The following is a 12,903-nucleotide window of genomic DNA, read 5'->3' as shown; positions in this document are numbered from 1 at the left end:
GCTGGCCATTGATTTCTCTCCGTCTGTACCTTTATGTGGACAGCTCGCTATTCGTTCGCTATTGTGAGAGGAAAACTTTGATCTACTTCAAAGATTTTCACCCACCTCTACCCCCCCTCCCTCCCCTCCTCTAAAGTCAGTGCTGTGTTTTCATCCCACTATTTTTGAGTTAATAAAGCTTTGTGTGTGTGTGTGTGTGTGCACGAGCGTGAACGTGCCCGCAAGATCAATTTCCTTTCGCACGTGTCTGATGAGGCTTAATAACTGCTCTAAGTGGATTCAGAGCTGCACAATAGTGATGGGAAGATCATTTTAGTTCATTTATTTCCTTTAATCGCCTTCACAGCCTTCAGTATGTCTGAGTCACGTGACAAAGGGACGTACGACTCGGACCAGAGGACTCATGAGATTAACTTCCTGGTTCTGTTCCTGTTATGTGTAATGCACTGGGTAGCGTCTATAGGAGTCAATTGACAAACGACTCGAACTAGAAGAGTCAAAAGGTGACCGACTCAATTCTGTTTCCTGTACGCAACCTTACAGAGATTTTGCGATGGTTTGCTCGTTTTTCAATACTTTTGGCCTTACAATGTAACCACACCATACGCTCCACTTGAACCCTTAACTGCAGCTTCTCACAGCTTCTTCACCCATGCGAAGGAACAGCACCAGAAACTGGACGTCATGCACAGCAACATGAACACGCTGTACTTGAACATGGTGGAGTACTTCGCCGTCGACCCCAAGAAGACCTCCGTGGACGAGTTCTTCACAGACCTGAGCAACTTCAGAGCCATGTTTGTGGTAAGCGATCCAACTTCCTGTCCGCGGCCGATCTCGCCGTTTGCTTCGCTCTCGCTTGGCTCAGCGCGCAATCTATATTATCCGACTCCAATCAATCCGGTGGCTCCGCAACTCGAAGCTCACAAACCGCAAACGGATCAGCGGTTAATTACGAGGATTAGGGCGAGTTTGATCGCCGGATTACGGTATGTGCCCTACATGCAGCCTGGTGATGAATTAATAATACGGACGAACCTTCAGTCCGAAAGGGAAAAAAATATGACCAAAATCGAATAAGTGGACAAATAAGTGGACAATCTGATGCTATACTATAGAACCCAAAAGTATGTGGACACCCACATCCCTTTTCATACCATACATGTCAATAATATTTTGTTATGCTTCTAACTTTGGGGGTGGTGGTGGTTTTGCGGAGAAAAAAAAAAGTGTATTTATTCGAGTAAAACCCATTTAATGCATTTTATCATCGACATGCAAACAGAAATATATCAATGAATTAAAATATATATCTTATATTTCTTAAAAAAAAAGAAAAAAAGAAAACGTTCGTTTTCGTTTAAACTAAAGTTGAAACTTTGTCGTTTTCTCTGAACTGAATTTTCTCCTCTTTGTTTTCCCTCCGTTCCTCCATTTTTCATTCAGCAGCATCTTCTGTGTTACCTGTGCAGAGCACTCCAGAGTTTAGCGGGTGGTGCGCCGGTAATAACGGTCCGTTCAGAAACACAGTGCACCGTGTGTAGTTAAAGGGATCTAAGGGAAGCATTTGCATTTATGGCATTTGGCAGATGCCCTTATCCAGAGCGACTTACAAATGAGCAGGAGAGGGTTAAGGGCCTTGCTCAAGGGCCCAGCAGTGGCAGCTTGTTGGTTGTGGGATATGAACTTTTAACTTTCTGATCCAAAGACCAACGCTTTAACCACTGAAGCTACCACCTTCCCCGAATTTAAATTTCTTGAGGAACCATTTGAGCCCTAGTCATGACCATTGTCTAGACAGTGCATAATAAAAATAATCTCAGGTACATTGTATAGTCAAAAGTTTGCAGACACCTGAGCATTAGAGTTGTGGGGGTGAGGCGGCACACAATGTTCTAATTCACCCCCCAAAAAAAAAAAAAAGCTCAGAGCACTACAGCAGCGCACTCAAGATCTTTTCACATCTTCCAAACCCATGGAAAGCAGATCTTCATGGAGCTGGCTTTGTGCACAGGGAGCACTGTCATGCTGGAGCAGGTTTGGGGTTTGAACACATCTTGTACAAGTGTGCACCTCCAACTTGGTTGGAACGGTTTGGTGAAGAACCATATATGGGTGGAAAAGTCAGGTGTCCTAATACTTTTGGCCCTAGAGTATAAACCATGGGCAGTTTGCAAAAAAAGACAGAAGCAGATGGCAAGAACATGGATTTGATTGACGGCCTGGAATAAATGCTTGATTTAGAATTTGCAAACAAGAAAATTGAAGTCTGACTCACTAGAAATGAAACGTTTGGTTGCTGTCTATAGTGTGTTTAAAGAGCCTGCGTGCTGTAGTATTTTTAGTGCTTCATTATAGCGTATAGTTCGAATATATTCTCTCTCATATTCGACCCCGACACGTTTCTGTACAACACTTTCATCTAAAAGAATGACATGATTACCTGTTCACATCTTGTTTTTTATTTCATTCGTTTTACTTTTGAGTAATAATCGTTATTTATTGCTGAAAACCAGAATTTGCACAAACACAACACGTCTTGACACGTGCAGTAACACTATTCAGCTGTTAATATTTAGCTGTTCCTTTAAATTGGACAGGAAATTATTCAGATGTTCCTTTAAATTGGACAGGAAATTATTCGGCTGTTCCTTTAAATTGGACAGGAAATTATTCGGCTGTTCCTTTAAATTGGACAGAAAATGATTCGGCTGTCCCTTTAACTTGAACTGAAAATTATTCAGCTGTTCCTTTAAATTGGACAGAAAATTATTCGGCTGTTCCTTTAAATTGGACATGAAATTGTTCGGCTGTTCCTTTAACTTGAACTGGAAATTATTCGGCTGTTCCTTTAAATTGAACTGGAAATTATTCGGCTGTTCCTTTAAATTGAACTGGAAATTATTCAGCTGTTCCTTTAAATTGAACAGGAAATTTTTCAGCTGTTCCTTTAAATTGGACAGAAAAATTTTCAGCTGTTCCTTTAAATTGAACAGAAAATTATTCAGCTGTTCCTTTAACTTGAACTGGAAATTATTCAGCTGTTCCTTTAAACTGAACAGGAAATTTTTCAGCTGTTCCTTTAACTTGAACAGGAAATTATTCAGCTGTTCCTTTAACTTGAACAGGAAATTATTCAGCTGTTCCTTTAAATTGAACAGGAAATTATTCAGCTGTTCCTTTAACTTGAACTGGCAATTATTCAGCTGTTCCTTTAAATTGAACATAAAATTATTCAGCTGTTCCTTTAAATTGGACAGGAAATTATTCAGGAAATTGTTCAACTGTTCCTTTGAACTTTGTTGTTCAACTGTTCATTTGATTTAAACAGGAAATTAAATTGTTTTGTTGTTAAATACGAGGTAACACGCAGCCCAAATTTATCGAAGGTGGTTGAACTGAAAACTGACCCACTGCAGTTGAAAGTAGTCCTGTGGCGCTCTGGGCTCTGTGAGCGCATCTCAGTTTTAATGTGAAAAACCGGCCTCGAGCAGCGAGATGTTTTACATTGGAATAATTGTTGCTTATAGCGCGCGGTCTTCATTGTTTAGCGTCTCATTATATTGTCAGTCTCGTACAAAGTGCTAAATTGCAGGTTAGCAAGCGGGGCTATTACGTCGTTACGGAGCGGCGGGGAAAAAAAGTTCAGTTTTCTGTAGCAGGACGCCTTCGTGACAGAGTTTTTCACGGCCGCTTCCTCGAACAGCACGCTATTCCACATTTCCTTTAGAATTACTTTTTATTTTATATTGCTTTTGTATTTACGTTCACAGCATTTAACACTGATTCACAAGGTTTCGAATTTAGGATACTGTCAGCCTGAAACTGTTGAGAAAAAAAGATTATATTATGAATAATTTATATTATAAATATTGCATAATTGGTCTAATTTGATTGAATTTTTGCTTAAAGACAAAACAAGGAAAATAAGTGATAAGTTTTTCAGGAGGAGGTTGGTCTTCACCTGTCGTTTGAAAAGCCAGTGACTCGTCTTAGGCTACGTCATTCCACCACCTTGGTGCAGAACAGAAAAGAGTCTTGCTGTATTCCCACCTCTGACCCTGAGAGATGTCGGGACCAGTCGAGGTTTTAAATATGGTCTGGATTGTTTTTGAGAGCTTTGTGGTTTCTCCTCATGTCCATGGGTGAAGAGCAACAAAGGGGGGTGAATATTTATGCACATTTGTACGGCAGTGTAATCCACACACACATTTAAAACTGACCCCAAAACCAATCCGGGAGCACGTGTGTGTGTATGGGGTTAAACACAGTGTGTATTCGTGAGCGTGGGCCTGAGGGGCAGAGATAAAGGCGGTTAATTAGCAGCCCGACATCGCTCTTCAGCGCCAAGCTAACGGCTCGGCACACGACCCGCCGAAACGGATTTCACGCTCCTGTGCCTTTTGTCTTCCTCGCGCTACAAACGAGATGGAGCGAGGGAACGGGAAGATGCGTACGAGCGGGCCGCTCGGGTCCTCACACACTCCTCCACACGCTCTTCCCCATCCATTCCTGACTGTTACGGCATGGAAACGTGACGACGCAGACGCGCAGCCACGCCGTCTGTCTGCTGCATGAGACACCATTTGAAATGCGAAGACGTTTTCCACTCGGCTGCCGAGACGACGAATCTCATTGCCTTTATTATTTTAAATGATTCCCTGATAGAAACTTCGGAGATTCCGTGAACAGGCTGTCAATGGGACTTCCATCAAACGTGTGACAACGCGCCCCAGTGGTGCTTCTCGAAAAAAAAAAAAAAAGGAACCCGGTCTTCTGCTGTTCCGTCGTGACATCCGTGTCATACTGATGAAGAGCGTGTCACATCGGGCTCGGGAGACTTCACACGCCAACACAAAGCACTTTTATACTCCAGCATGTCAGTGGGATTTTAAGATTTTTTAATGTACTTCTGACAGATGATCGGAATTAGCGCTAACCGCCATTGGCCATCGCCACGAATGTGTTTGTAGTTGTCCTGCGGGTTTCCTGCTACGCTGTCGCATTCGAGAATGTAACTTTTTCCTCATTTTATACAACTGAGCAGTTGAGGGGTAAGGGCCTTGCTCAAGGGCCCAACAATCTCACCTGCTACTGGTGGAGTTGGGATTTGAGCAGCGGCAAGCCATAAGGGTCAGAAAGGCCTTTGAGAATCAACAGTGTGGGCTCCTGTAGTGCAAAGTTGCTTTAACCAATCAGATTTCATAGTGGCAACTCCGGGGCCATCTAGCTCACGAACTCTAAAGACCGTGGCCGAAGCCGTGGAGTGGAAAGTCTGCTTAATATGTGCGCCACCGTTTCTGGTGGAATGACCGTCTAGCGATTGGGATGTGAAATGTTCTTTCAGTGGCTGCCATCAGTGGAGTCTCTGCATAATAATGATCACAGAGCTGCTGCCACTTTGTTGTAGATTGCAGCCTCTGAGTGCCGCTTGTCGCTTTGGCTTAGCTTCAGCAGTCTGTCATTTGGGAGGAGGAGAAGGAGGCTGTATGGAAGGTCATCAAACTGGGTTACACACACACACACACACACACACACACACACACACACACACACACACACACACACACACACACGAGTCCCTTTTCAGGCCAGTGATCATCTAACCCTCAATAGCTGCTTGTTTAAATCAATGCTGAGGAGTGACAGGGGACCAACAATCAGGCAAACACTACGACTACACACACGCGCACGCACACACACACACACACACACACACACACACACACACACACACACACACACACACACACACACACACACACACACATTCACTCATTCTTTCAGTGACACATACACTCCATTTATTTTATTCTCCTACAGTCTCTTAGCCTCTTACTCTTGTATGACCAGCCGGGCACTCCATTCCCCCCCCCCCCCCCCCCCTTCCCCATACAGACTGAGAGAAAGAAGAAAACTATATTTGCTATAATCACATCTACACCACTTTACCAGAAACTGCTTTTTCTTCACCTCTCCCAGCTTATATGGAAGTATAGATGGTGGAGATCTAATTCCAAAAGCCTGGTGGACACCTGACCTTAAAATGCTTTTTTTTTTTTTCATCTCATTCTACATTGCTCTTGTAGTAACCTCCAGGCTTCTGGGAAGATCTTCCCACTAGATTTGAGTGTGCTTGTGGAGATTTGTGCTCGTTTAACCAGTGAGGAAAGTCAGGTGCTGATGTTCTGTAGGAGGACTTGAGGAGGAGTGCAGTCAGCGTTCCAATTCATCCCAGTAAGGTTGAGGTCAGAGCTCTATAGCAGAAAAGCTTCACTAGCAACAGGTTTGGGTCTCCGAGTTACGAGTTGCAATACTCACGACCTGGTGGTTTGGGTGGTCTCTGCTGTGGAAAATCCATATATGGGCGTCAGGTGTCCACATACTTTTGGAACGTTGCGTATTTGAGTCATTGCAACAGTACAGTCGCGCATTGGAAATGATATAAACGTGGGGATGAATAAATAAAAAGGGTGACCAATAATAACTAAAATAATTTAGATATATTTAACTAAACATGTTTGAGCCTCTAAAGCACAACACGTAACCTTTTATGACTCATTTGACTCGTTACGTAACCTATTAATGACTTTGTTTTGGGGCTTTTTCTGAATCAGTGTATCCTCAGCCTCAAACTGGACACTTGAGGATCACTGAATTCCTGTTAGGATAGAAGGAGAGGAGAGAAGAGAAGAGGAGAGAAACATGAACGTAACGACCCACTTCGGTTAGCCGTCTTATAATTAGCCTTCATACGAAAAAGAAAAAAAAAACAAAAACAGTAAGACCTCCATAAATAGAGCGGCGAAATGAAGCGCGGATGTGAAGGTGCTCTTGTACGCCGCTCTAGGCCACGTTACACCTCAAACTCCAATTCCTCTCATTACCTGATTAGAGAAGGTGGTAGATCCGGACAGACACGCCTACGCACATGCACATGTCCTCATAAATAGAATTTGTGTGTTAATTTTTTTTTCCTCCACTCTGAAATCTCTGCAATATATCACACTGTCCCCAGAATTAAAGTGGACGAAGGGGGAAGGAAAAAAAAAATCGGTATTAATTACAGACACCGTGAAGAGCTGCATTGCCAGTAGAACGGATCTCACTTTCTAAATTGGATCAAAGCGTGCGAATGAAATGGGGGCTTTCAAGGGACATAATAATAGCTGTTTGATTTCACACCTCACTCCAAGCTCCAGGAAGTGCTGGAGTTCATTACCGCGCGTACATCAGTGTCACGTACGCGGCCGGTTGTGGTGTAGAACCGGACAGAAAACGACCAGGGCAAAAGATCTACCTCTCGTTACACCCGACCTTTTCCACGACGGCATCTGCCCAGGGGTTTTAATTCCACCAAAGAGAGCGAGGAATATATATTTATATCTATATATGTGCACATATTGTATAGCACCAGACAATCAGCAACTAAAAGCAATGCATTTAACATACACACACGCACACACACTTGTGCAGGTGGTCAGCAAGCATAACAAGTCCAGGATTTACTGATTGGCACAGAGTGCGTCGAGTTCAGACGTGCCTAATCTTACTAATGACTTCTACCATTTGCAGGTTTTTACAATCAGCTGCAAGTCTGCACTGGTTTCAGCATTCACAGCTGGAGACATGCTAATATCTGATGTGCCCTTTGCTCATTCCGTGTGGTGCTGGAGCTCTAAACTTGTGTGGAGGGAAGCACGTATTTACACGTGTCCTTAAGCCGCATGAGTTGGAGAGTGCGCCCTCGCCGTGCCCTCCCTGTGCCCTCACCATGCCCTCGCCGTGCCCTCGCCGTGCCCTCTGTTCACTTCCTCATTTAAAGGAGAAGGAGTGCGGAGAAGGCAGGAATCCGAATGTTCCTCGCTGACTACGCAACGGTGCCTTGGCATAAAAATTAACGATGTGATGCATAGATTTTTTACAAAAAGTGTGCATCAGATACAAGTCGCCATTTGTATCCTTTTCAACATATTTGCATCAGTAATAAAAAAAAGATTTATTTATATATTATTATTCAACGCTATACTTTTTTTTTCTATTACTTACAAATTGAACGACAATCTGTCCAATATATTCCATGTAGATTCGCTGAACTGTTTCTCTCAGCACCGCTGCTGCTTCGTAATATGACGATTAAAGAGAATACATGAAAGAGAATACAGATTAACGTGGCAGAGGTAGAGCTGCATTTTGCTGGAGATAGAACAGAAAAAAAATTCCCATCCCTAACGAACTTGCGATCAGAATCCGTGAGGAAACCGAAAAAACTTGATACTTAATTTTGCTTGTAAAGAGATCATTTACTTATCAGCCAAGATGGCACGTCTAATTTCAGGCTCTTACTGTAGCCATCTGTCACTAATGCGGCCTTTTTTTTCCTTCACTGTTGACTGAATGAAAAGGGCTGCTTTCAGTCTGTGCTCTCTAATCGCTATTAACTCATGATAAAGACCTTTTTTTCAGACCCCCCTCTCTCACCCCCTGGACGATCGTCCAGATCGAGCTGGTATTGTCTTTAACTGATGAGAATAAAGACCTGCTAAGCTGCAGGTGACCACCTGCCACTGACTCTCTCTCTCCCGGCCCTGGCCTTCGCCGTTCAACAGATTTGTATCTCTTTCACATTGATAAACGTTTGTGTTGCGCCAATGCCACAGCGTGAACGTGGAAATCGGATTCGCCCTTTGGCTTTGTTATCCCATTCATCCCTTGTTTGTAAACGAGCGTGAGGGATTTCGGGCTTTTGGGTGTATTATTATACGTTTCGAGCCGATCTTTAGAGGAAGTTCCAGGCGCGTACCGTATCGACGGGCCGGGTATCGGATCCGAGCGCGGCCGGTGTTCTTCAACGTAAACAAAAGAAGTGCTCTCGCGCCCGAAGCGAAGCAATTACAGTCTGCGGAATTAGTTTCACTCACTCTCTTTCATACCGCAGCTCATCCCGTCAGACCGCATCTGACTCGAGCGGCCGGGGGAGAAGCACGTGGCCTTCGGTGCCGGCACGCTCGCCATAATTAAGATCAAGCGCCGGCTGAAGAAAGGAGGCTGCTGTTTTTAATGAGGAAGGAGCGAAAACCACAGCGTTTTGTTTTTCCTCCTAATTCAATATCTTGCGTTACCTCTTTTTCCCCCCGGACTCTTCTTTAACATGTTTACTGCATGGCTAGTCCAATAAGAAGCCACGGATTTGATCTCCACGGCCGGGCTAACAGTGTCCAGCGATTTCAACTTACCTTTTGGATGGAACTCAAACAGAAGTCTTGGTGCACTTGTGTATTTACGGGTAAACCCTGAAGGATGAGGTGTTTTCAATGGGAAACGAACCGTCTTTCCGTTTGCTAAAATGTGGCCTGAAATGCTCAGGCAACGAAAATCTGAAAACTTCTGTCACTCACGATATCTGGGTCAGAAGCAGAGACCGATGCCGATTTCCAGACCTCCATGTACAGAACATCAAAGTGCGTGCAGAGACAATTTGAATTGTAATTCATTTTTGTTTGTATAGCTCTTTTAACAACGGACTTTTTTGTATCAAAGCAGCTGTTCAGCCAGTAGTTTGTCCCTGATGAGCGAGGACACTTTTTTTTTTTTCGTTTCAGTAGAAGCTTCTTATGGACTGGACAGGACATCACCATGTTTACAACCTTTATTACTTTATTCTGTGTTTGTGGCTGACGAGCTTTTTATGAGTGGGGGAAGAGGGACAGACGCTAAACAGTCCCGCTGAACCGATTATTAGATCTTAAAAAAAAAACAGAGCTGTGTGGGACGTGATGGAAATGTGTAGACACTGCGCCAAACATTTGGGTAACTTAACACACGTCATTATTCAGTGAAAACACACGAGTTACAATTATTTATATCTCTTTTTTCCCCCCCGAAGCAATCGTTTTTTTACAGCTTGGTGCGTTCTCATAAGAGGAGCTGACAGGAACCCGTGTCCAACAGCTGAGCGTTTTTCTGAAAAAACCTTCAAATCAGATTTTAATTCCGAACTGATTTCCATCAGCGTTCACAATTAAAACTAGGACTATAAATAATAAATTGTTTATTAAAAAAAATCGATCGGAATTAAACTCTTATTGATTATAGCTCAGGTTAAATTGGGCCGTATTGAAAAAAAAAACAATAGACGTGTGAAAAGGGTGTATGCAAAGTCTTTTATGGTTTTCGAGATGCATCCATGTTCCTTTTGTTTCCGTGGAGCAAATTAGTTTACCTGCAAAAACACACAAGACTTGGGCAGTGAATGTCTGGAAGAAAGTTCTCTGGACAAATCAGTTGTTTTATCTCTGGACAAATTTTTTATCAGAAAAACTCGGAGGAGGAGGAGACCAGGGGAGATGATGTTAGCATGGATGCTGAGTGTGTGCAAAGCTCTTCTTGATGCTGAGGAAAGATTTTGTTAATGAAAATAAAAAAGTAAGTTTATGTATTTGTTTGGTCAAAGAAAATCTTCATTCTGTCACAAGGACTGAGTTTGTTGCATAGAAACAAAAACCATAAATGATTTTGTTTCCATACTTTTCACAGCCACTACAGTTTCGTTTCACTGTTTTGTACTTTACTGTATGTGACTGAAATTACGATAAAAGCCGCTTGACTTCTCCATCACTCCATCAATACTGCAGAATTAAGTGGCATGTAGGCGCAGGTTCTGAACAAATCTCTCTGTTTAGGTGTTGAGTGTTTTAGAGAGAGTGCTGTGGTTCACTAGACCAACTGACTGTTTAATTAATAGATAGATAGATAGATAGATAGATAGATAGATAGATAGATAGATAGATAGATAGATAGATAGATAGATAGAGAGAGAGAGAGAGAGAGAGAGAGAGAGAGAGAGAGAGAGAGAGAGAGTACGGAAAGTATTCAAACCCCCCTTAAATTTTTCACTCTTTGTTATATTGCAGCCATTTGCTAAAATCATTTAAGTTCATTCTTCTTCCTCATGAATGTACACACAGCTCCCCATACTGACAGAAAAACACAGAATTGTTGACATTGTTGCAGATTTATTAAAAAAGAAAAACTGAAATATCACATGGTCCTAAGTATTCAGACCCTTTGCTCAGTATTTAGTAGAAGCCCCCTTTTGATCTAATACAGCCAGGAGTCTTTTTGGGAAAGATGCAACAAGTCTTTCACACCTGGATTTGGGGATCCTCTGCCATTCCTCCTTGCAGGTCCTCTCCAGTTCTGTCAGGTTGGATGGTAAACGTTGGTGGACATACATTTTTAGGTCTCTCCAGAGATGCTCAATTGGGTTTAAGTCAGGGCTCTGGCTGGGCCATTTAAGAACAGTCACGGAGTTGTTGTGAAGCCACTCCTTCGTTATTTTAGCTGTGTGCTTAGGGTCATTGTCTTGTTGGAAGGTAAACCTTCGGCCCAGTCTGAGGTCCAGAGCACTCTGGAGAAGGTTTTTGTTCAGGATATCCCTGTACTTGGCCGCATTCATCTTTCCCTCGATTGCAACCAGTCGTCCTGTCCCTGCAGCTGAAAAACACACCCACAGCATGATGCTGCCACCACCATGCTTCACTGTTGGGACTGTATTGGACAGGTGATGAGCAGTGCCTGGTTTTCTCCACACATACCGCTTAGAATTAAGGCCAAAAAGTTATATTTTGGTCTCATCAGACTAGAGAATCTTATTTCTCACCATCTTGGAGGCCTTCAGGTGTTTTTTAGCAAACTTCATGCGGGCTTTCATGTGTCTTACACTGAGGAGAGGCTTCCGTTGGGCCACTTTGCCATAAAGCCCCGACTGTTTGAGGGCTGCAGTGATGGTTGACTTTCTACAACTTTCTCCCATCTCCTGACTGCATCTCTGGAGCTCAGCCACAGTGATCTTTCGGTTCTTCTTTACCTCTCTCACCAAGGCTCTTCTCCCCCGATAGCTCAGTTTGGCCGGACGGCCAGCTCTAGGAAGGGTTCTGGTCGTCCCAAACGTCTTCCATTTGAGGATTATGGAGGCCACTGTGCTCTTAGGAACCTTAAGTGCAGCAGAAATCTTTTTGTAACCTTGGCCAGATCTGTGCCTTGCCACAATTCTGTCTCTGAGCTCTTCAGGCAGTTCCTTTGACCTCATGATTCTCATTTGCTCCGACATGCATTGTGATCTGGAAGGTCTTATATAGACAGGTGTGTGGCTTTCCTAATCAAGTCCAATCAGTATAATCAAACACAGCTGGACTCAAATGAAGGTGTAGAACCATCTCAAGGATGATCAGAAGAAATGGAAAGCACCTGAGTTAAATATATGAGTGTCACAGCAAAGGGTCTGAATACTTAGGACCATGTGATATTTCAGTTTTTCTTTTTTAATAAATCTGCAACAATGTCAACAATTCTGTGTTTTTCTGTCAATATGGGGAGCTGTGTGTACATTCATGAGGAAGAAGAATGAACTTAAACGATTTTAGCAAATGGCTGCAATATAACAAAGAGTGAAAAATTTAAGGGGGCTGAATACTTTCCGTACCCACGATAGATAGATAGATAGATAGATAGATAGATAGATAGATAGATAGATAGATAGATAGATAGATAGATAGATAGATAGATAGATAGATAGATAGATAGATAGATAGATAGATAGATAGACAGACAGAGGTGAATGATAGATAGATAGATAGATAGATAGATAGATAGATAGATAGATAGATAGATAGATAGATAGATAGATAGATAGATAGATAGATAGATAGATAGATAGATAGATATGCAGATAGATAGATAAAGAGAGAGTGAGTTGACAGACAGACAGACAGACAGACAGACAGAGGTGAATGATAGATAGATAGATAGATAGATAGATAGATAGATAGATAGATATGCAGATAGATAGATAGATAGATAGATAGATAGATAGATAGATAGATATGCAGATAGATAGATAGA

The 12,903-nt window shown here is 42.7% G+C and overlaps 1 protein-coding gene across 1 annotated transcript in view; it reads left to right on the top strand.

Annotated features, from left to right (window-relative positions):
• Positions 1–12,903, top strand: part of diaph3 (diaphanous-related formin 3) — a 299,346-nt gene that overhangs the window by 199,758 nt on the left and 86,685 nt on the right. The window contains exon 25 of the mRNA XM_083557759.1: positions 641–804. Within this exon, the coding sequence (XP_083413885.1) occupies positions 641–804 (164 nt within the window). The remainder of the gene's footprint in view (positions 1–640; positions 805–12,903) is intronic.

This window comes from Silurus aristotelis, assembly GCF_946808225.1.
Source record: "Silurus aristotelis genome assembly, chromosome: 13".
Lineage (NCBI taxonomy): Eukaryota > Metazoa > Chordata > Actinopteri > Siluriformes > Siluridae > Silurus > Silurus aristotelis.
Note: the sequence above shows the minus strand (reverse complement) of the source record. Positions and strands in the feature narration are given on the sequence as shown.